Source organism: Candida dubliniensis, chromosome 1 (assembly GCF_000026945.1).
Source record: "Candida dubliniensis CD36 chromosome 1, complete sequence".
Taxonomy (NCBI): domain Eukaryota; kingdom Fungi; phylum Ascomycota; class Pichiomycetes; order Serinales; family Debaryomycetaceae; genus Candida; species Candida dubliniensis.
This window is the reverse complement of record NC_012860.1, coordinates 781,642-806,396: the sequence shown is the minus strand read 5'-3', so window position 1 is coordinate 806,396 and position 24,755 is coordinate 781,642. Positions and strand designations below refer to the sequence as shown.

Below are 24,755 nucleotides of genomic sequence, written 5' to 3'. Positions count from 1 at the left end.
ACCATAGATGCATGTTCAGTTTTCATCTTATTATTAATATTGTTATATACACTTATATGTCTTAATGATACATTCCTGGGAACTTCATATGTTCACAAGGAGCAGGTGGATCACCGGTAATTGGTTCATGTTGTACAGTTCCAACATACCAATATTTATCATGATCTAAGAAAAATTGTTGCCAAGATTGTATATCATTTTCTGCTTCACTTTCATCTAATCCTCTTAAATCATAAGTATATTCATCTTTTTTATTAAAACATCCCGTAACATAAACTCTAGCTGCATCTTTCCCAGTTAATTCATGATATGGTCCACCAGGTCCATAAACTTTTGGTGATGAAGAGACATCAAATACTTTACCATCAATAGCTAAATATATTGGTAGATTAGTATCAGTCCCATTATATAAACTCAATTCAGAAATTGTTAAATTCAAAAGGTTATTGGCATTGAATAAACGGAATTTTAAATAATTGGTGTTTAACCATTTACCTCGATACCCCCAAGTTGAAGTTGAAGTGAACCACCAAGATAAAAATGCATTCAAAAATAATATACCTCCAAGTATACGTAATATATCTAGGAATGAAAATTTCGATCTTGAATCTTTCATAAAAATAAGTTATTCGGAGAAAATTTGTTTTATAATTAGTCCTTGTGAATTGTAATTTGATAAATGGAAATAGTTTTAAGCGTGAGAGAGAAAAAAAAAAAAGTGTATTATTTATATTATACGATTTGATATTTGTAGTCATTATGCTCTCAAAAATTGACATCACGATATATATCGATGACAGCTCAACTGTGAACTTATAAACATATCAACACAGAGAATTCTTCTTCCAAAAGGGAAAATCAGAGATTTCTTAAAAAGGAAAGGAAAAATATAATTATTTTAAAATAAACACATTCTATAAGAAATTAAATATTAAAATTAATAAAAGTTACAAATTATCAATACATATGTTCTAGTATTGTTTAAATTACTCATATTGTAATTTATCTAGTTCTCTAGTTTGGAAGGTTTAGAGGTTTGCGGGTTTTTTTTTTTATTTTTATTTTTAAACCATCTACCATTTCATATTACCTTCATTCTCTTCATAAATTCAAGCAGCTTCACATCAATTGTTCATAAAAAATACTTCATCATTACCGATATTACCATTAAAGTTATTACTTGTAAAATTAATACGATCAGTAGAATCTGTACTCAACAAATTCGACCAAAATTCATCATTTAATACTTGATATGAATTCTCTAGTTGGTCGGGGTTGGCTAAATTGGCATTTAATCTTGGATTGGAAGAATAATGTACGGTATTTGATATCGACGGTAATCTAAATTGTCTATAGTCTGGTTGGGGCATCGATGAAGGCGGTACAACATCTCCAAATTGATGTAATGAAGGAGTAGTAGTATTAGTAAAAGATAATTGAGTACCATTCCTATTATTGCCATTCGTTATTGACCGTGATTGTTGTGGGATGTGTACATTTGTTTGGGTAATGGGGGGAGAATTGATCACTTGTGGTGCTGGTGTATTATTTGCTGATGCAAATTGTCCATACTGTGAGGGCGTTTTAATAGTTTGATCATTTTCTGAAAAAGACTTTCTTGGAGATCCTGGAGTATTATTTTTATCATTGTTATCTCGTCTGAAAGTTGCTGCATATGACAACACATCCAATGGCTCTGCACTTCTTGTATCTGAAACTAATGACACTTTGCTAACCTTACGAATATCGTTATATTCACGAGCTAATGCCCGCAACTGTTGAGTTTCAGATTCATCAGGTTTAAAGTTTTGCGGTGTATTCCCATTCTTACTTAACAACTCAAGTACCTGAGTAGCATATGTTTGAATAAATAATTGTAAAACTAATCTCATCTTTGTCAAATAATGATTATGAGGATTTAAGATATTCGCTTGTTCCACTAATTTACTAACACACTGGATTGAAGTTACTGCTCGTTTAGGAACTAACTCTTTGTCAATATGAGATGGCAACGACAAAATAAAATACCGCAAACGAAGTAACATACCAGCTGTATACATTATTCTGGATCCAAAGGGGAACGGCAATAATGCAACTTGGTCAGGAGTTAACTTACTATACTCGTCTAATGCATTTAAACACGAGCTTGTGCAGTAGCATATCGATTTCATTGCCTTCCCATCGAGTTCAGTATCGCTTTTGAAAACTTTAGTCAATATCGGTTCATGTAAATATGCCTCAACAGAATAATAGTACGATAATAATGCATGTTGATTGTCTTTGATTTTCAATTTCAATTCGGATAATAAACGTTGCAATTCCTGGATAACATATTGTGATGCTCCCGATTTCCGTCCTGGCATTTCCGGTGCATGGACAATGTGATGGATTTTATCCAACTTATTATTCATTCGAGCAAATAGCGCCAACCGTCTATGTTTCTCTTGTGGAGAGTTTTCGAGAAGAGAACAACATTCTTCGACATATGGTGTCCATCTGGCATAAATAGATCTCCGCAACACAAGACATGTGCTTACGGTGACAAAATAAGTAATTAAAACCAATTCACGGTATTCGTCATTACCTTTGTCTTTAGAACCAATGTCTTGCTTAAGTGTTCCTTCAGCTTGGTTGAATGAATAAGTCGGTCTAGCAAAGATTCCCACGTCATGTAACAATGAAACACATATTGTATTCAACATGTGATACCGACGTTGTTTGAATAACTCAGGTGAGTTATAATACAAACATAATACCAGAAAGGCTTTCACTAGCTCAACTGATTTTGTACCGACAACCATTACTTCTACCGCAACGGAGGTCATTGCTTCGTTGTCAATTGCTAAAACAACATCTTTATCGGCATTTTTAGTAATCAAGTTACAAGCAGACATGATACTATTGAATAAAAACGGTTGACTTTGCAGAAATTCTTCAGCGTGCATGTTATCGGGTATTGCAATTAATGGATGTCGGCCATATATCTGTTCACGATAAAGTTTTAATCTCTCCTCAGCCTCGGCAACAGTGATTACCCCCTTTGAAATCAAGTCCACCGGCTTCTTGGCAGAAACCAATTGGATCCTCCTTGATGCTGCTTCATTCAATTGATTAGTCAAATCAGTTAATTTAGCAGACGATTCTGCTAAAATGCTTACTTCACTCTCTAAATCGAATTTGGAAATAAAGGGTGGAGATTGCAAGTCTGTTGGTGAGTCAGTACTAAAACCTTTCCTATTAGCGAGTAAACGCTTATTAGCTAGCTCAATCTCTAAAACCCGTATTCTCTGTTTTAATTGGTTGATTTCATCATCTTTTGACATTGGAGAGGTGGTGTTTCCTCTTAATAATGCCGAATCATGTGGCGAAGGTAATTGAGGAGGAGGGACGCCTGGTGTTGGTGTTGGAGTAGGTGCCGTTGAAACTGGATTGAGATTACTTGGAATTGGAGGAACAGCAGAACCAGCTTGAGGCCTGAATACCATAGGAGACGTGGGATCAAAAGTCATTGGCGAATGATATCTTGATGTTAACAGGGGATCGTTTGTATTTCTAATGCTGCTACTATAACTGTCAGAACTATTGTAACCCGATTGAGTGGACGTCTTTTTCTCTCTTTTATTTTCTGATAAACTCTGTCCTGCTTGTCTTTTCGCTTCCAAGATTTCTGATTTCTTTCTTCTTTTTCTGGTTTGATTTAAATCTATTTCACAAATTCTATTTGCATTAATACATCTAACACAGGGGGCACTGGGATTATTAGGATCTGAGGGTGTGCATTTCACTTTTAAAGAATGACAGCTTTTGCATGCTACGGATCTTCTAGTGACTTTGGGTTTTTTGTTAGATTCTTCTGGTTTGGAGATTTGTTGACCCGTGTTATTTAATGGATTGTTTGTATTAGTACCGTTACTGGCGCTAGGTGATATACCATCATCCAGTTGTTTTTCCGGTACAATTTCCGACATCTCCGTGCTTGTTTTATTCTATGTGTTTGTTTTTGTTCTCAAAAAGAACCTTGTTTGGAAGTGTTCTATGGGTTATCTATAATATTTTAAAATGAATCAGTTTAGTTCAAAGTCTAATGGTTGAAGCAACAAATGTTTGCTGATATTGGAGTATATCTTGGTATTCGTTGTGGTTGTTGTATTCAAAAAGTGTGGAGCAAGGTAGGAAGAAAATGGGAGCGGCGGTTAATATAATTCTTCAGGTGTAATATTATCCCACCCTAGTTGCGACAGTGATATCTACCTCTTGTTGATAATGTTAAAATAGGAATACTTTATAAATGAAAATTGAAGTCAGATATTAGATACTAGATATTGGTAGATATTGTCAAGATCATTGAAAGTATAATGTAATTGGTCCAAGAAAAAAAAATAAGGAAGATATAAAATTTAGAAAGATGGACGGGAATAAAATGGACAAAGAAGAAGAAGACAAAAAGAAACAAAAGAGAGAGAAGCCATAAATTGAGGGAAAAAAAAAAAAAGAAACACAATCAAATGTCAAATTAGATTTTACTTATTGATCGTAACTACTAGTATTATTGCAGTTAGGGGAGGAGGGGAGGATGACAATAAAAATGAAAGGCTCAAACAAACAAACGAACAACAAAAGAACAATAAAGATTTTCATTGATTTAATTGATGACGGAAATAAGTTTATTTCTTTAACTTGAATGTAATCATCCCCCCCCCATTCTATCTTTAACTCCACCTCTGAAATATTCAATGCATTTTGTATTTTCATTATTCTGCAATGGGGAACATTGAAACGGCTGTTAAGTGTAGATACCGTGGGAATAGATGCAAATCTCGGTTATAAAAACCAGGACACAGAAAACTGCACATTAGATAGCACCACCGAAAGACCGAGGGGAAAATAGCCGATAACTATTTGGTGAAGACCAAACGTTTTTCTTTTTTCTTTTTTTTTTTCAGTTCCGACTCAGAAATTTGCCTGTGACTTCAAATAGTCTTTTCAATTGGTCATTACAATTAAAACTCCCTGTCAATAATACATATCATTTATACTACTTTCCTGTAAGATTGTGGTTCAGTGAAGTATTATTTCATGCGCATATCTTGTAGTCACAAACTTGATAGTTAAACGGTGTAGTTGATAAAATGATCAAGTATTAAAGTGTACTTTGGTTTCGTTTAGTTATGTGAAGGGTTCTTGTCTATTAAGATAAATTGCGCAACAGTTTTCGTTTTCTAGTTTCCCCTGCTAGTTGAATGAATAAAAAACAACAGGTAAGGCAGTATCCATTACTACTCGTAACCATTCTACAGTCGAATGACTTTGTGATTCTGGGGTTTTGTCAATCGAACCGATTCATGAGTTAGTCATCGGTAAATTTTTGATATTTGGCACGTCTTCCATCCAATCCACAAATGAGCTAAAAGAAAACCATCAAGTACACTTCCAAATTGTGATTCCAATATACAATTCTATTAAAAGCCCAAAAAAAAGAACCAAGAGTCGTTTGATTTGGTCTGATAGGAATCTAATTATTAAACAAAGTATAATAATTCTCATTAATTATTTCTGATTATGTAATCTGATAATTGTCGTGCGAGTGTAACCAGATTAACTTCTACACTTGTTATAATGGTAGGTTGGTCCATATTATACAGAGGCAATTAACAAGGGCTGAATTGAGATTATGGTTACTTAAAACAGATTATATCAAGTTTTGGTTGTCATTGATACTTTTGAAATGAACCGCCGATATTTCTCATTCGCAAATTTAGCAAAGTATATGCAATTTTTGGGAGGTATTTGATTGCATTACACCAATTCAATATCTCTTCCTGGCAGTAACATATGCAGTTACTCTCTGCAACTTTCAGTTGATAGAGTACTGTTGTACATCTGTTGTAATCAAACAATATAAATAACTTGAAACGCGTAATTGTTGCCAACCAGCAATTGAATTGTTGCTTTGTTTTGTTTTATTTTGAACACGGTACACAACTTCAACTTTGAGTTCAAAATTGAAGCAGTAAGACAAAATACTTTGTTGACGCAGTTTGATTCTTCAACTTCTTTATTGGGACACCTCCGTTTTTAATTCTCCTTTTTGTTTTTTTTTCCAATAATCAAGACTAATTATTGAAAAGGTTCTACCATATTATTATAGTTATAACAATTGTTGTATTTTAAACATAATTTGTTTTCATTACTTCAGTTTCCTTAATCTCAATTGCATAGCAAAAAAAAAAAAAGCAGGGAAGAACCATACAGTTGATTAGATTCCAAGAAGGAAACCAAACAACTTCACAACCATTAAGTTGCAACCTTGTCTAGTAATATCAAACAATCATTAGATTCTAATTGTTTCCCTATTTGTGAATTTCATTCCATATTAACTGTTTCATTCGATTGATATTAGGAAAACATCTTACTAGTCCATCATCCACCTTTTCTTATTACTTGCATATAAAAAGATCAAATAATTAATACTTTTTAAGTCTTGCTTTTTTTTCATTTCGGATGTCTTTTTCATTTGGTATAAGTAATATATCAAAAGGCAATAATACATATAAAGACAAACCAGCAGGAGGAGCATTACCATTATTCTACAAAGACAAAGTACCAGCATTTCATCCAGCTCACACTTCAAGAAATAAGAAACGTATTCTCATGCTATTGAAAGGTTTTATGTTGTCTTTAGTATTATATGCAGTTTACCATTTAGCATCGAATGGTGGGCAATTCCTGTTTGATTTTTCAGGTCACTCGAAATGGGAAAGAGCTCAACTGGAAGTACGTCAAGCCATGTTGGATTCATGGCATACTTATGAAAAGTATGGGTGGGGTTATGATGTTTATCATCCAATTAAACAAGAAGGAGAAAATATGGGTCCAAAACCATTGGGATGGATGATTGTAGATTCTTTGGACACTTTGATGATTATGGATTGTCCTGAAGAAGTTAGTCGAGCTAGAGATTGGATCAAGAATGATTTGGATTACACCTTTGATTATAATGTTAACACATTCGAAACCACCATTAGAATGCTTGGTGGGTTATTATCAGCCTATCATTTTAGCAATGACGATGTCTATTTAGATAAAGCAGTACAATTAGCAAATGCATTACATGGTGCCTATGATAGTCCATCAGGAATACCATATCTGTCGGTCAATTTGAAATCAGGCAAAGGTATAAAGAATCATGTTGATAATGGTGCATCATCTACTGCTGAAGCTGCGACTGTTCAATTGGAAATGAAGTATTTGTCCAAATTGACAGGAGAAATTTTGTGGTGGAATTTGGCAGAAAAAGTAATGCAAGTTTTGGAAAGTAATAAACCTCAAGATGGCTTGGTGCCAATTTACGTCAACCCTGACACTGGTAAATATCAAGGTCATTTGATCAGATTGGGATCACGTGGAGATTCTTATTATGAATATTTGTTGAAGCAATACTTGCAAACAAATAAGCAAGAGCTTGTGTATTGGGATATGTATCGTGAATCGGTTGAAGGTGTTAAGAAACATCTTGTTAGTGATTCTTATCCTTCGGGATTGACATTTGTTGGTGAATTAGATAATGGAATTGGTGGTAGGCTTTCAACCAAGATGGATCATTTAGTTTGTTTTTACGGTGGATTGTTAGCTCTTGGTGCTACTGGAGGGTTGACATTAAATGAAGCCCAAAGCTTAAAATCGTGGAATGAGGAAAGGGAAGCCGACTTTAAACTTGGTGAAGAGTTGACTTATACTTGTTATAAAATGTACCACGATGTTACACCAACTGGATTGTCACCAGAAATTGTTGTTTTTAATGAAGACACTTCAAAATCTAAAGATTTTACTATTAAACCTATGGACAGACATAATTTGCAACGTCCTGAAACGGTTGAATCGTTGTTTTATCTTTATAGATTAACTGGTAATGTCAAATATCGTGAAATGGGATATGAGATTTTCCAAAATTTCATCAAATACACTAAGGTTGTTAATTCAGAAGGTGAAGTTTCTTTTGCCTCACTTTCCGATGTCACTTCATTAGACTCCAATGGTTTACCTAAATTTAAAGATAATACTGAATCATTCTGGTGGGCAGAAACTTTGAAATATTTGTATCTTTTGTTTGATGATAACAATAAGATTCCATTAACTGAATATGTCTTTAACACTGAAGCACATCCATTCCCTAGATTTGATACTAATGATTATTTTAAAACTGGTTGGAGAAGAAAGATTGATGAGAATGAAAAGGCACAAATGAGAGAATCAAAAGTTATTGATAAAAGTCATCTTCCGGAAGCTCAACCAGTTGATAAATCTGCTGATCAAGAAGCTAAAGAGATTATTGAAGAAATTGCTGGGTAATTGACGAAACGGCTATGATAATGTAGTTTTAAATTGTTCAATCTTGTTTATAAATTGTTATTATATTACATGTATTTTTGTACCTTTCCCTTTCGTTCCCTTGTTTCAACAACTGTCAAATTATGAATGATATGGCTACTACTCGTGCAATGACAGAATTTGCTTTTCTTCTTTTGTGGGCAATAGCTTCTCGTGTAAAGTCACAATTAACATACTCTTTACTCAGGACTAATCTAACGACACTAACAGCACAAATGAGGAACAAAAAAAAACAAAAATCAAGAGCATTTAGCACCGTATACATAACGCGGAATTAATGTTTGGTCTGACTATTTATTAATGATTGGTCAGTTTTTTATTTTTTTTTCACTTTACGAGATTTTGCACTTACGAGATTTTTATGAAAGTTCTTCCTCCTCCTCTCATTTGTTTTTGAAAATAATAGCCTTGTCTTATGACTCAAAGGCATATCTTTGTATTGTGTAAAATTTTATCAGTCTTTTCTAATTTAAGAATAAAATCAAGTTGGACAATTAAAAAAAAAAAAAAAAATAAGAAAAAATTGAATGCCAAACAAACGAAATGAATAAAGCCAAGAAATAACTAATGTACTAAAAGTACACTAGTGACTAGTAGTACATATATTTTTTGTCGGTAAACTATTTCGTTGTTGACGTTGCTGTTATAATCGTTGATATTCTATTTGTTCAACATTTTGGGTAAGAGAGAGAGAGGGAGGGAAGTTGGGAAAAAGGGGGAGGGAAAATCATACGAAAGTGGAGGAACCACTAAAAAACTCGTGTAGTTAAACATTCATTTACTAAATTCAGGGTTAATAAGTAATTTTTATTATTGAAGAAGAAGAATTTTACACTTCTCCAAACTAATTAAGGAATTTAAACATTTTTCTTTTTCCCTTTTATTATTTATAAACTTTTCTGTTCTATTGGTGTTTCATTTTCTTTATATATATATATATATATACAATAGGGTATATCCAAAATTAAGCCTTTCTGAATTTGAAAACTGTGATACGCGTATTTTTTATTTAAGATTTAACATGCCAGTTCCAACTAGTACTTTAATAAAAACTGAGGAAGAGGAAAGAGAGATTCGGTTAGCAGAACAACGTCAGGTTTGGGAGAGACAAAGATTGGAGGTTGAAGAAAGAAGAAGACGAGCTGAATCTCAAAGAATTGGGTCTCCATTTAAACATCCATGGTGGACAGCCTTTTCTGACGCTGGTCCTCAACCAAGATGCCTAGATGAATGGTTGACAGTTGAAATCTCTAATTCAATTAGAGAAAAACCAGATTGGAAGACTAAATACAAGAATGACGAGATTGTTGCTAAATGGAAACGGGAGATTAAACAACAATGTCAAGATAAAACCAGATATTTAGATCAAATAATTGATTATGTCTTTAAGGAATTACAATGGTATGAAGATGTGGAAAAGGATTTAAATACGTTTCAAATTGGTTGTGATTACAGAATTGTATTCTCAGATGGTGCTGTCAATGAGTCTTTGAAAAAGAGTTTCACCAACGGAGCTCAAAAATTAGTGGAATCGTTTGGGAATGATTTTGATTATCATCCAGGGTCCAACAATCAAGTTGTTGATTTGGTTCATCCTTCTTTATTCATTGTTCAATATGATAAAACTCCTGTTTTAAAAAATGGTCAATTAGAAATTATTAAATATGGAGAAGAAATCGAGCATGCAAAAGCTGGTGTTGATCCATCTGGAGTATCTAAAAAATTCCAATGGATTCCTGCTCTCGTGGCTAAAAATTCTAATGGGAAATTTGAATTTGGTTCTTATATCAATAATTTACATCCTATCAAATATAAAGATTTGTATGATTCAATTGGTGATATTTTCAATGCCGCTATTCCTGGTTTGAATTGTGTATTGACTCGATATGCATCACAAGAGTTTATTCGTATTCCAATTCCAGGAGGCAGTGATGCTTACACGGACGAGTATGATAAAGATCGTGAAGAATTAGATGCAGAATTGGAACGTGAAGCCGAGGAGACAGGTCATGATTATGATTGGGAAAAGATGGAGGCATTTGAAAAAGATAAACTGAAATATCTTCGTGAATTTATTCCTAAATGGGAACAAGCCCCAGTTTTTGATAAACCAATTGATCTCGCCACTATGTTTGATAATTTGAAAGTTATTGTGAAATTGGCAAATATTGAACTTACGCCAGAAAACCCTGTTTATGCTGGTGGATCATGGCATGTTGAAGGTGCGATCAATGAAGATATTGTAGCCACCGTATTGTATTATTATGATGTTGAGAATATTACTGAATCAAGACTTTCTTTTAGAACCGGATTTGATGATCCTTGTTATGAGCAAGGTGATGACTTTTATACCGAAACTATTTTTGGGATAAAAGATGAAGAAGTTATGGTTAGAGAAATTGGAGGAATTGAAGCTAAAGAAGATAGAGTTGTTGTGTTCCCCAATATGTTTCAACATCATGTTGATCCTTTTGAATTAAAGGATAAAACCAAGCCTGGTCATAGGAAAATCCTTTGTTTTTTCATTGTTGATCCATATAATCATAATGTCATTACTACTGATAAAGTTCCACCTCAACAAAAAGAATGGTGGGATGATTCTAGTTTAGATTATTTGTTTCCTGGAAATTTAAAACAACAAATTTTAGATTTAAAGGGAGACAACTCGTCGTCTTGGCCAATGACATTAGCACAGGCAAAGGAAGCTAGAGTTGCCTTGATGGAAGAAAGATCTGCTAGAGGTGAAGGTGATGAATACGAGGGTGCATTTACAAGAAGTTTTTCATTATGCGAACATTAGAATTGCAAGCATTCGATACTAATTGTATCGATCCAAGATATGTAATACTGATTTTTAGTTTCCTCTTTCTATATCTTATTTCATATGTATACATATATACATGTGTTTTCATAATAGATGTGGAGCATCCTTTTATTCATTTTCGAAGTATGTGTGTGCTTATATTGTATGAGCATCTCCATGTCGAGCATATTATTCTAAAAATCTATTTGAATGAGTGTCTATATATTGATAGAAATAAAACTTCAAGTCTTTTTTATTAGAATTTGCTATTAAAGACAATTTTATTCATGAAAAGAAGCAATTTGATACTAGTCAATGAGTTATCAATATCGATTGAGATTAAAAGATTGTTATCTTTTTTTTTTGGTAAAAATTGGCTTAAAATTTTTAAACAAAAAAGTTTCTGTTAAGAGTTCATTGAATAGTATAAAGAACAATTGTAAAATATCCGTTCCCACAACAATATGACAACAGGAATACTTGATAATAACGTATTGTAAGAGAAAAGACGGTATATATTGTTTTCATTATAGAAAATAAGGCTTGAGCAACACTTATCGTTAAGAGTCACATTATTTAACTTTTCAAAATAGCTTATCGCAAGGCCTAATCATAATAAACAACGACAACAAGGAACCAGGGATGCTTACAATGAATTGCCAGAAAAATATGAAAAAAAAGTGTATTCTACAATTAAACAAGGCTTCTTCTCTTAAAAATTATGTTTGAAACAGCGAGTTACCAATGAAAACAAGAGCTGTATCGTCTAATGATATCTTCCATAGTCAATTCTAATTATCATTTGATATGCAGCTTTTGGAGTTAATAGAACAACAACAAATTAATTGATTTCTGTATAAGTGGTATACCCGAATTGCTCGTATTCGTTTGAATATTTATAATTGCAAAATTGGCGATTTAAAAAAACGCGTCTTTATTCTTACAAATTGCTGTGAAATGGGTTAAAAAAACAAAACAAATGATTCAAAATGATGTCATAACAATCCTATAAAGGAATTCTGATTATATAGGTTCTTATTATTATTATTACCATCAGCGTCAACTAAAATTCAGGTCCTATTGTAATTAATCCTTGGTGTATTGTTTTCCTTCCATCCAAACCCTGCTCCCCACCTGCTTTTTATTGTTTCTTCTTCTTTCCTCGTAGTGTTTTTTTTAGAGTTTTTTTGAGTTATTGACACGCATAACATTGTAATTCGAAACATCCCACACATTCAGGCACTGTTGCATGAATACTATATGGTGGTGGTAGTATGGGTACCTGTACCTTTTTATTTTGAAATAGTACTAATTGGGAAACTGGAAAAATTACTTTAGTGTTCATTTCATTAGGATCTTGTTACATAGAACGATTCATAACAAGTCAACGGAATATAATCTAGGAAAAAGCTGTAGTTGCAATAACAGGAACTTGGATAATGGAGGTAATACTATAATCACAGACACCACAATTATCTCTACAAAAATGATATTGATATATTTTTTAAAGCAAAGAAATTAATTAAAAAGGGTTCTTCCATCATTTGCATAAACGAGGGTTTCTTCTTCTTCATTATCGTCTAATTTATTCTCTCGTGTAATTTTGATAAGAATTTTTGCAATAAAGGAATATTAATTAATTAATTATTAATTATTATTATTAGCGTCACCCAAGCCCTTGAGACAATCAAAGAAGAATAGCCGAAGATAAGCTGATGGAATGGTATGCATCACAACATTAATAGACATCGTTGTTCTTCTTTTCTTTTCTTCCTTGTTTTTCATGGTTTTGAGAGTACTCCGTCAATGCAAAATAAGATCACATTTAATGATTGACAATCCAATGAAATCATGAAACAGATTGTTAGTCAATTGCGAAAAATAAGACAAAGACAGGAAAGACATTGGGAATTCATAAAACACAGAAATAACACAATTGAAGTATTCGCAGAAATGCAATGCGCTTGTATTGTTCCTTTTTCTGTGAATGAAGGTTCAAGAGAGTATGCATATCTTCTTGAAAAATTCTTTTGTCCATGCCCACACCACCCACCCACCAACACCAACACTAATAGAATCTGAACTGTTTTTTTTTTTTTGTTCGTAACACTTTATACAATCACCAATGTCAAAGGAATTCCAACAATAAACTGAATTCCTAGTACCAAAACTATTTGTAAAGACGAGTCTAGATTTATATATTTAGTGCTATATTGATTTTGTAACGTCTTGTTATCACCATTCTCTTATATGTATCAAAATCCTTGGTTTACCTAGCCAGAACCAAGCATATCCACTAAAGTGTATTAACAGAACCCACATACACTTTTTCCAAGACTAGACAAAAGTATTTGTCTTTTTCTTTTGTATTGTTTTGTTTTTTTTTTTTTATGGAAAATCTTTTTAGTTCAGAAGAATTTAGGCGATTTTTGGGCTTATCCTTGCTTATGGAGTACAGAACACGAAATCAATTTATTGAATTTTCACCGTCTGGCGTACGTCCCCCTTTTTGGAACAAAAACAAAGCAAATTTCGAAAACAACTATTAATTTTTATAAAAACGGTTTTAATTTCTTGAATTAGTTTAATCATTCATTTCATTTCATTCCTTCCCTTTCCTTTCATTTTCTTTTCTAAATTCCACTGTTTAACCAATCCTTTAATCATTGTTTTTTTACTTATATTATAATTGATATTAAATCATTAAGTTTTCCTACCATCTAAAGAGTGCGACAATTTAATTAACACCACCCCGAGGAATCATTTATTTCACTTTTTTAAGAGAAAAAATAAACAAACCAATCTCGTTCATTGGAAGAAAAAAAAGAGAGAGAGAGAGAAGATAAACACCAAAGTCATCACTACAGTTTAAACGAACACTTTATCCGAAAGTCACTACTACTACTACTACTACTAACACACACATTTATAACTACTTCGCCCCCTGTTTGGATATCGAGACTGCGTTTATTAATTTTTCTTTTTTCTTTTCTCGACCTCCAACTATAATTAATGTCTGAAATTTGATTCCAAATTTATTCAACTACTACAGCTTGTACACTTTGAATCATTATGGTCTCAACAAAACAACTAATTGCCAATTTAGAATTACCTAAATTACCTTTTCACCATGAAAAACAAACCAACCAAAAGCCAAAGCACAATTATTTATCTAGCACCACAATCATTGATGCTGGTATTATGGACCCAGCACAATTTACTCGCAAGAATTTAAAGTCAGTATTACATATTATCACTCAAGAATTGAAGAAAAGAGGTACTAAGACTCCCCATATATTTCTTCCATTTAGATCCAAAGTTAATGACGAAAAATTGGAATCATTTCTATCATCTATTGCGCCACTGGGGGAACTACGAACAGATAATACACAATTGCAACACCTATGTTCTGAAACCGATGAATTTACATTGATAAGTACTTTAAAATATTTTTGGTCACGTTTGCCTAATAATGAGATTATTGGATGGGATGTATATCTTGAGTTCAAACGTCGAGAGGCAGAGAAAGGGTATCCCAAAAATGCATTTTTATCGATTATGCCGAAATGTTTGTCATCTCCAGCTCATGCCTCTATTGTCTATGATTTTTTGGATTTGATATTGAGCATAACATCAAATTCTCAATTCAATTATTTAAGTGGTCGGAAAATAAGCAAAATGGCAAGTTTTTGGGCATTTAGTTGTCGACAACAATTTCTACAATCTCCATTTTACGATGCAACACAAGAAGAAGTTGAACATAATTTTATTGAAGGGATCGATACTTGGAAAAAATCAACTAATGCTCTTTTCCATTTAGTTTTGGCCTTTTTGAGATCAATGTTACCTGAAACTAATTCCGAAACTTTAAAGATACCAAAGACTTTACAGTCTTTGTTGGTGACTACGCTGTATCCTCCTTCCTCAGACAATGAGTCTGACCAAAGCATGTTAAGAGGTGCTATTACCATTCCTTGTGTTTGTGTATCAACTACTCAACCTTCGAAAGACCCATATGAATTGGTTAGTAAAGTTAGGCATAATTTAAAGTTTGATAAAAAAGATGATTTTTTGTCAATCGAGAATTATACGATTTTAAAGAATTTATTTTCTAAAAAGGGCACATTTGAGATTGTTAATTCCTTAACTGATGAATCAAAAAGAATTCTATCGAGAATTTCCAGTGAGCCGATTCCATCAAAATTCAATCTTGCTCCCGGTTGGGACAAATCAAAAATAGAAACCGACCCAGATATTCCTTTGTTTTCAGAGATTTCCATTAAAGATGTGTCAATACATGACTATTACATATGGACTTGGTTGGCATCAATAAGTAGTGATCAACCATCTGTGACCAAACAAATATTTGGTAGATCTATTGTTGTTGAGGCGGAAGTGTTGGGGTTTCAAAAATGGATTGTCGTGACTGAAAAAACTCTAAGTTCAGAAGGATATTTGCAGCGATTCAACTTGGACAGACGGATGCTTAGTAAACATAAACGACAAATATCTATGGAAGATTACAAAAACTCGCCATTACCTCCAATCCCAGTGGACGAAACTGAAAATGCAAAATCAAATGAAGGACGTAAACATTCCAATTCAGTGTCTTCAACATCTTTGTTTTCCAATAAGAAAAACGATATGGGAGAGTTCAAACTGGACCAGAATATAAACTCCGCAAGGTCCAGTGCTGATACATCAACTTCGAATCACTCACAAGAAAAAGCTACTCAATCGGCTCCTCCTTATGTGACTAGAGCCTCAGATATATTTGATAAACTGTTCAGTGATCAATTCAGCTACATTTATCCAATTTTGAGTGAATCCATGGAAACCAATGAAGTTGATCAACAAAACACATCATCAAGAGAGTTAACTACCTCTGCATCAAGGTTTACAAAGACTACAATGGGAGATATGATAGCTCCAGCAAAGAATCCTGTTGGTAGAAAAGCTCCTCCTTCTTTTGTATCAAATTCTTCTATTTTGGAAGCATACACCAACACCCCAAGTTCACAAGATCTGTATCTCAATCACAGACAGTCAAGCACTCCTGATAACACATTTTCTCCTTCCAAGAGTGACAATAATACTATTGATACTTTGAAGGAAGATAAATACTTTGAACCTTTTGATATGTATCACCCAGAAATGGACGCAAACTCACAACAAGAACCTGTCGAACCATATGATAACTATTATGTGGATGTGGAAACTAAGACTTCAGCTACTGCTGCTGCTCCTCCTCCTTCTCAAAAACTCCAGCCACCTGCTGGGACACATCATCAATTTTCTCAACCTCTCCAGATATCACCTAATGAAATTCTGAGTTTGCCTTCTGATTCTACAATTGTTAATAAAAATGAAAAGTCCAACAATGACAGCACTATTATTGCAGCTTCTAATAATGTATCAGAGAATGGTAATGAAGAAAAAGCAGGAGATGAACTGCCAGACGAACAAACAAAGGAGGAGAATGAAGAAGAATTGCAACGCAAAATTGAAGAAAAGAAACAGAAAAAGAAAAAGGAAAAGAAAAAATTGGAGAAACAGGCCGAAGCTGCCCAATTGGCGGCTGCTCAAGCAGCAGGATTCCCCTTTGCATTGTTGCCTTCTAATGTTCCGCCACCACATATTCCAGGAATGCCAGAAACTCCATCTACATCACCTAAAAAGAAAAAGCAAAATTCTCCTAAGAAGAATACGTCACCGAAGAAGAAAACACCTAAGAAAGTAAAGAGAACTCCATGCGATCAAAATAAACCATTACCACAACCAACAGAAGAAGTTAACAAACAAGAAAACACAAATGTGGACTCTTCTTCGGCTACAAATTCTGAACCTCCAGTGTCAGCCGATGATAAAAAACTCGCTATTCTGTCGCAACCAGAGAATGATGCAATGCCTTTACTTGCACCACCACCACCGCCACCACAAGCAAATACTTCTGTAATGAGTTCACCAAGAATGGGATTTGTCAGTTCGCCAAGGATTCCACCCACTCAGTTTGCAAACCCTGAGGTACCATCTAATGAACAATTGGTAACACCAAAGGAGCAATACAATATTTTTGTCTCACAACCACCGCATGGAACAGAAATAGGTACCCAATCACCTAGACATCCTTACTTTATGCAAGACGAAAGAGTAAATCCAACTGAAGATGCTCCTGCTCAAGCTCCTGCTCCTGCTCCTGCTCCAGCTGCAAAACCTCAGGTGACTAATATTGATACTGCTCCATTGCCATCGGTTAACAAACCTAGAATATTAGTATCAAACTTGGAGCCACATACACCTGTAGATGCCAACTCAACACATGACAGCTCACAACCAAAGAATCTGCCACAACCACAAGCATCGGTATATAATGCAACACCTCCAATGGCACACCCACCTCTACAGAGTTTACCTCGACCAAACTATTATCAACAACCACAACACAATCAAAATTATTTCCAACCAGTGCCGCCACATCCACAATTCATTCCAAGACAACAACCTTCATACTATCAACAGCAACCATTGGCTTATGGTTCTTCTCCAATGCAACAACAAGTACCTGGGCCAATGCATACATATCCTCCACATGCGCCACCGCCACCTCATCTTCCACCTCAACAAATGCAATATCAACAATACTATTCTCAACACCTAAACTCACACCCACATCAACATCAATATCCCCCACCACCTACACATAACGGTATGATGATGATGAATCCTCAGCAACATGCACCAATGCAACCTCCACCAACAATGCCTCCTATGAATGGAGGTGGTGCAAACAGAGCTATGATGAATATGGTTCCAGTTGGAGCAAAACACAATAAAAACCAAGTCACTAACAAAGCCAATTTGCGTGCAGCTTTTGCTGAAGGTAGTTTCGGTATTTAAAATTCCTTGTTTATGAAGTTTAATCAACTTTGTATTCAGATTGTTGTTTTTTCTTTTTCATAAGAAAATAGTTTGTTCATGTTGGGTAATATTTATTTTATTTGTACTATGACTACTGTTATTCTATGATATACTTATAAGTTATAATAAATATGTTAGTAAACAGTCACTTTACTCAGAATAGATATTTTTTGTTTTTTTCGGTAAAATTTCTTCTTTTTCCTGACGACTTGTAGTTGCAAAATAAAAATTTACTGACATTTCTGTTTTAATCAAATGATTTTATGTCTGCCTTTTGGTGATATCATTGGAGTCGCTTATTTCGGCGAAATTTAGCCTACTTGGCCAAGTGGTAAGGCACTCCACTCGTATAATTTATTTCCAGTGATGGAGCGATCGTCGGTTCAATCCCGACAGTGGGCAAGATTTTTTTTTTCCCGTTTTTTCTACAAAGAAAACATGACAACACTAAAAAATGTACAAAGGAAGAAGATCTTATATTTTTTACTGAACAGATATTAATCTTACAGTATTTACCTACTTGTTACTTTGAGCGGGTGGAGGTGGGGGTGGCGTTCCAGATGCATTTTGCAGTTGTGAAGCAACATCTAATTTTTTTGACTTTTCTAATTCCTCATTCATATAATCATCTAGTCCTTCAAATGTATCTTTGGCAGCAACATGTTTCTTCTTTCTAGTTGAAGCACGTGGAGGTGCACCAGCACCCATAACTGGTGGTGGAGAATTGATTATATTTGTATTCTCTTTTTTATTCTCGGGGGATGCAGGGACGTAAGAGGAGTGCTGTGGAGGCAAGTTCACTTGTTGTTGATATCCAAGATTTTGGCTATTCTCGAAAAGAATATCGTCAACAATTGAATTGTTATCAAACTTACCAACGACCTCGGGGATTCTGTGTAACAAGCCATATCCGACATCACACCCAAGGATACCTCGATTGTATCCTGTTCCCCAACTACGCGAGAGATTCACTGTCACAGGTCGCAAAATATCGTAATCGTGATTGTACACATAAAGGGTGATTGGAATATTATCTTCATTAGAAATTGAATAATGATAATTGTAATAGTTTAAAACAGTTTTAGACAATAAAGATTCACCACCTTTGGTAAGTAACCCCTTCCCATTGGAGTCCGTTGGATATGCTGAATCACAACCAATAATATAATCTGAATATGGCACTAATTGGGACATGAATGCTGGAGATCCTTGATGTGTCGTTAAGATTCGCCATACATATGTTGCTGTAGTCAAATGTTGAGATTCCAAAGTCAACCCCAATTGTTTGAAGTTGTCAACAAACAATTGCTGAACAGACGCATCTGCGATGTCTGATGTATCAATAGATTCGTATTTTGACAATGGTAAAGAGATTTGTCGGACTATCCCACCCTTTGCGCTCCATACGTCAACAACAAGATCTTGCTCATGTTTGGCCAATGTATTAATTTCTTGCATAAGCAATTCAAAATTAACCGCAGCAGCTTGTTCTGTGGTTGTATTACCACCATAATTGATAGTTCCATCATCGTTAATAGAATACGAAAAATTAGATAATGAAGGATAAAGCATTGGAAGTTCATGATTATTTATTCTTATGATGTAATCGAACCAAGATTCAAAACCTTTTTGGTGTGCAGTAGAATGTGGAATGACATTCAATACTCGGAGAGCGTATCCTTTGTTATTGATTGCAGTGGCATTCTTGAAGTAAGAGTCATTAGACGTGGAATCCAATGCCGAGCTCCCTTCAAATCTGTCAACGAGTTTTTTGGCAAAAGTAAACATTGATTTGAATTGATAAAAAAAAAAAGAATTAAAAAGGTGTGATTGTTTTGAACAAATTTCCAAAGTGTATGTTCAGTTTTTCTTCTGGTTATGAAAAGAAAAAAGAAAACCAAATTACAACAATACAAACATCCGAAACAATGTATAAAACTATAGTAGTATTGTTACAACTCTTTAATTTGAAATTAATAGATACATTCGATTTTCGAATGTATAAATTGACTACATTCCTGACATACAAAAACCATACAAAATATTTGGTACAAAAGCATATGTATAATATATAAATTATTACAAATCTAAACAGTATCTTGATAAAGTAATTATCAAAAACAAAAGTAAAAAAAAGTAAATCTTTCACGAAATAAAGAATTAGAGTATAAAGACTAACTGGCATTAAGAACACCAGCAGCAAAAGCTAAACTCCAAGTCCTACTTTGACCATTATCCAACCACTTATCATCCCAGTTATCTGAGGCGAAAAATTCATAAGAAGGTTTAGGATCAAATAAAGCTTGGTTTAATCTCAAAATACCTGTCCAGCCACTGTCAACATTATCAATAAAACCAGCAATTTGGTCTTTCCATTCCTCTTGAACATAAGAAGCCTTTCTGACCAACGATGAGGAAGGTGTAATTGGAAGCATATGAATACCGTGGACATATTCTGGATGATCAGCTGGTGATCCAAAAAATGTAGTGTAATCAACCTTGTTTTCAAAAAATATACCACTAACTTTGTTTGGTAAGATTTGTTTTGGTTCCACAGTATTATCTGATTTGTAGTAGAAATACATATTAAAAGAACGTGCCATAATCGAAATCATCAAACCACCTCTTGCTTCCATTGATTGATCCCCAACTACTTTACCCCATAATTTGAGAGCAGCAGCAAAATGTAATGATTCAGAACTTGACTCAATGTTCTTGTAAGTGACGAATAAACCAGTTGCCCAAGAATGACCAGAGAACCAGTCAAACATTCTTGAAACGGGGAAATAAGTATCATCTGTAGAAGGATTAGAAGCGTCTCTTACTAAAGAGTTTACCCAGTCCTTATTACTCTGAGCCCATGTACCACCTAACTTCTTATCAACGTAACCAACGATAGCTGCTGCGTGAATGAAATAACCATAGTGGAAATCGTGATCGTTATAATAAGCAGCACCGAAATCGGAATTTGGATCACCATTTTGAGCAGATGTTGAAGTTACTCCACCAAATTTGGTATCATACATTAATGGATAGTATTGTTTGTTTTGAGTGAAAACTTCAAAGGCATCTTTCATTGCTTTCAAGGCATCTTTGGTAACCTCCTCATCCTGTATTATTTCACTAACAACCAATAATATTTGAGCATACTTGTCAATAACTTTTCCTGAAAAATAATTGGAGTCCATATTTTTCACAGTTTGAGCAATATCTACTGCCAATTCTTTGTTAGCAGCAGTAGCTAATAATTTTAATTGGTCCTTAGTGTAAGTCAAGCTTCCAGTCATACCTTCTGTCCATGGCAAGAATTCCACGTTTTGGTTAATTGTTTCACTGAATTCCAATTCATTGGTTAAAAACCCGGTCATGTCACCTTTGGTGGTAGATGTAACCGTGATACCAGTAGATGTATCAAGGGCAGAACCTGCTAATGAATCCATGTGATGTGGTAAAGCAAAGACAATTGGGTTATTTGAGGAAGATTTACCAGATGTAGCATAGGTAAACTTATAGCTTGCATCTGTGCCCTGTGACACACTTCCCAGAACCGTGGCGCTGGTGACATACATACCAGCAGCGGCATCGTAATACTTATCATCAGCATCATCTTTAGGAGCAATGGCCACCTGTATAATCAATCCATCAACTGGTTTGGATCCCTTTATGTTGTAGAAATCTTTGACCTCTAATTTAAAGTCGGTATCTTTATCTGGCAATGTAATGTAAATCAACCATTGAACATTGTTTAATAAAGTGGCACGATATTTCAAAACATTTGATAATAAAGCGTCAGAAGTCTCAATAGATAAATCTTTGACTCCGAACAACGAATTCAACAAGGGAGTTAAATTCCCATTATAAATACCTGTAACAAAACCCATACCTTGAACTAAAGGAAGATCCAAGTAATTGGCATTATCATTGGAAGAACTTGACAACGTGACCAAGGCAGACAATTCAGCCATTTGGGACACTCTCATATGCATTGAATCTTTAGAAAATGATGTAGCAGAAAATATCAATTCACCATTGTTCGTTGGGGTAAAGTAATAAGAAGGAACCCCGACATTATTAGTGTTTATGGATCCAAAAACTCTGTCAGATACATCATTATGTTGAACAGCAAACCCATAATAATTTGTTTTACTCCAATAAAGTCCATATGGTAATGGATACACCATAAAGTCTTGATTACCAAGTACTAAATTGGTATAGAATTTGTTGGTTCCAATTGGTTTGCCATTGTTGTCGACACCAGCAGGAATTGATAATGGAATTTCATTTCTTGAAAAAACTGCTGGTGGTGCATTGGTATCTATTGCTTTGAACAAGTCACCCGAGTAATTACTGGCCACTTCATCGCTAGATTCGGTTTCAATACTTTCTGAGCTTGAACTGGTGCTGACTTCTGAGCTCGAACTGGTGCTGACTTCTGAGCTCGAACTGGTGCTGACTTCTGAACTTAAGCTAGAGCTAAGTTCAACAGAACTGGAAGAACTGCTAAGTGAGTGATCAGACGTTGTTGAAGATGCTAATTCAGAAAATTCTGTAGTGGATGCAGTCGATGAGGAATTCAAAAATGAACTGCTAGATAATAAATTGGAAGTGGACTTTTCAAGCACCAAGGAGGATTTTGCAGAAGAACTTTTCATGGTGCTAGACACACGGGATGAGTTTGTGTAGCTGAAATTTGGTACCAATGAAGAAGATTCAGTAATTGATGTGAGACTTGAGTCTGTCATGGAACCTGATTGATTTTTAGTAGAACTAAGACTCAAACTAGAACCAGTTTGTGAATTATTTGATATATCGGAAGTGACGGTGCTTTTAACTTTATTAGCACTAGTCGATATAAAGGAAATAGACCCATTAGTATAAGTAGAAGAGTATTCAGAATTGGGCAAAGTTGTTGATTTTTTTTTAATTGTAACTGCATCTGTGATTAATGATGTGTTAATGGAAACTGTTTTACTGGTACTGACAACTAACTGTGAACTCACGGGATTCTTCTTTGTTGTGGGAACTAAGGAAGCTGAAGTTAAAGGTGTGTAAGTAGTTGAAGGTAAAGAAGTAGCGCTGAATACTGTTGAAGTAGTGGTTCCTGCAGTCTTTACACTGGTTTTCTGTAAAGTCACAGCACCATTTGAGCTAGGGAAAGCTTTGTGGGTGGAAGACTTTGTATTAACAATCGACTTTTCTTCATTTTGTTCGGTTGTAGTAGTAGTAGTAGTAGTAACGGATCCACTGTGAGGAATTATAGTAGAAAAAGTTTGCACTGTGCACACTTTTTGGTTGCATATGGTAGTGCTCGTGACAGTAATTTTATTATGATCAATTACTGTTGGTGTATCATGGATGGAAGCCAGTACAGCAGACCCTTGTATTTGTTGTTGTTGTGCTTTTGACAGTTCTGTTGGTTGTAGCAGTTGTGATTGCTTTACTTTGCTATTTGGTTGTTGTGGTGCATAGACTATCACTATTGGTATACCGGTGGTTAATCCAGTTGGGTTGTTTGGTAATAACTTTTTAGCGTAGTTCTCTAAGCAAGGATTGCTTATATGTGTAGTTTTGGTAACAGTCACAGTTTCTTGATGAGCCGGGTTCTCTGCCAATGCTTGAATGGCTACTAGTGTGCTGAATAAGACAGATTTGAAAAGCATAGCGATATATTAATGTATAACTATGGTCTGTTACGATGATTATTGTTCAGTAAATCAAATAAAAGAAATTGAAAACCTGACCTGTATTTATATGAATGCAATTGAATAGAACACGAAGCTGTTTATGAAAAGAAAACTACCCATTTTTTTTGCAAGCAACGAGAGGAAAGGAGCCAAGCAAATAAAATAGGATCATAATTAACGTTAGATATTAACACAAAATTTTCCCGAGAACAATACGACCACGCTCAATTTGGTGCTGGATCTTCTAATTCCGGAAAAGATGTTTCTTTTTTCTTTTTCATTTCATTGTATGGCTCGATGAATTGTTTGAGTAATCTCGCGACATAATTATTTGTGTTACTTTGTTTATAAAATGATAATGTTGAATGATTTGGAATGCATGCATTGTTAATTACAATCAAGGCAATTGTTATCGTTCAACAGAATTTGGTAGTTTTTTTTTCTTTCTTTTGTCATCTAGTACGGAAAAAAAAAAGTGAGTATTGTTGCGAAAACATTAAACAATACAATACGATAAAGCAAAAAAAAATATAATAGAGATAATATTTGTGACAGATTGTGCTCAAATAATATTTTTTTAGTCTTCCTTCAACCAGCAGTGGTTTGGAGGTTACCTTTTTTTTTTTTCTTCCTTTCAATTCTTAATAAAATTATTAACAATAAGTTACGATTTGTTTTTTTCAATGTAATGTAGTATGAAGTTAGTGACTAGTCAAATTACTATTAACTATGGTGGCCAGCAGTGATAACAAGTAATGGTTTTAGATTTAAACTAAAAAATTATAATACTTTTTGCTAGTACCTGCTTCTACTGATGTTGAATGTAATGAAATAATAGAAGCAAAAGAAAAGATGCACGCCTAGATTTATGGCATAAAATTTGACATTATATTATATATCAACCAATTACAAAAATTCTTACTCTGGGAATGCCGCCCAATAAAAAAAGAAAAAAAGGAGTA

At 34.3% G+C, this 24,755-nt stretch overlaps 7 protein-coding genes and 1 non-coding gene across 8 annotated transcripts; 4 read left to right on the top strand and 4 right to left on the bottom strand. All coding sequences in view use genetic code 12, as the record gives it.

Annotated features, from left to right (window-relative positions):
• Nucleotides 1-61: 61 nt before the first annotated feature.
• Nucleotides 62-616, bottom strand: CD36_03490 (conserved hypothetical protein; the record flags this gene model as incomplete). Its single annotated transcript, XM_002416976.1, has 1 exon — nucleotides 62-616. One exon carries the CDS (start codon nucleotides 614-616, stop codon nucleotides 62-64), a length of 555 nt encoding a protein of 184 aa, XP_002417021.1.
• Nucleotides 617-1,124: 508 nt separating this feature from the next.
• Nucleotides 1,125-3,968, bottom strand: CD36_03480 (weak acid response element-binding transcriptional factor, putative; the record flags this gene model as incomplete). Its single annotated transcript, XM_002416975.1, has 1 exon — nucleotides 1,125-3,968. The coding sequence occupies one exon, from the start codon at nucleotides 3,966-3,968 to the stop codon at nucleotides 1,125-1,127; it is 2,844 nt and encodes a 947-aa protein (XP_002417020.1).
• Nucleotides 3,969-6,651: 2,683 nt separating this feature from the next.
• Nucleotides 6,652-8,349, top strand: CD36_03470 (endoplasmic reticulum mannosyl-oligosaccharide 1,2-alpha-mannosidase; the record flags this gene model as incomplete). Its single annotated transcript, XM_002416974.1, has 1 exon — nucleotides 6,652-8,349. One exon carries the CDS (start codon nucleotides 6,652-6,654, stop codon nucleotides 8,347-8,349), a length of 1,698 nt encoding a protein of 565 aa, XP_002417019.1.
• A 1,060-nt stretch (nucleotides 8,350-9,409) lies between these two features.
• Nucleotides 9,410-11,188, top strand: CD36_03460 (conserved hypothetical protein; the record flags this gene model as incomplete). Its single annotated transcript, XM_002416973.1, has 1 exon — nucleotides 9,410-11,188. One exon carries the CDS (start codon nucleotides 9,410-9,412, stop codon nucleotides 11,186-11,188), a length of 1,779 nt encoding a protein of 592 aa, XP_002417018.1.
• Nucleotides 11,189-14,263: 3,075 nt separating this feature from the next.
• On the top strand, nucleotides 14,264-18,088 carry CD36_03450 (morphogenesis-related protein, modulator of both 1,3-beta-glucan synthesis and the Pkc1p-MAPK pathway, putative; the record flags this gene model as incomplete). The annotated part of the gene is made up of 1 exon (XM_002416972.1): nucleotides 14,264-18,088. The coding sequence occupies one exon, from the start codon at nucleotides 14,264-14,266 to the stop codon at nucleotides 18,086-18,088; it is 3,825 nt and encodes a 1,274-aa protein (XP_002417017.1).
• Nucleotides 18,089-18,423: 335 nt separating this feature from the next.
• Nucleotides 18,424-18,511, top strand: tRNA-Thr (CGT). The gene has a single exon. It is a non-coding gene; the product is annotated as a tRNA-Thr (tRNA).
• Nucleotides 18,512-18,625: 114 nt separating this feature from the next.
• On the bottom strand, nucleotides 18,626-19,897 carry CD36_03440 (hypothetrical protein, Candida conserved; the record flags this gene model as incomplete). Its single annotated transcript, XM_002416971.1, has 1 exon — nucleotides 18,626-19,897. One exon carries the CDS (start codon nucleotides 19,895-19,897, stop codon nucleotides 18,626-18,628), a length of 1,272 nt encoding a protein of 423 aa, XP_002417016.1.
• Nucleotides 19,898-20,283: 386 nt separating this feature from the next.
• Nucleotides 20,284-23,769, bottom strand: CD36_03430 (endo-1,3(4)-beta-glucanase 1 precursor, putative; the record flags this gene model as incomplete). The annotated part of the gene is made up of 1 exon (XM_002416970.1): nucleotides 20,284-23,769. The coding sequence occupies one exon, from the start codon at nucleotides 23,767-23,769 to the stop codon at nucleotides 20,284-20,286; it is 3,486 nt and encodes a 1,161-aa protein (XP_002417015.1).
• Nucleotides 23,770-24,755: the final 986 nt, after the last annotated feature.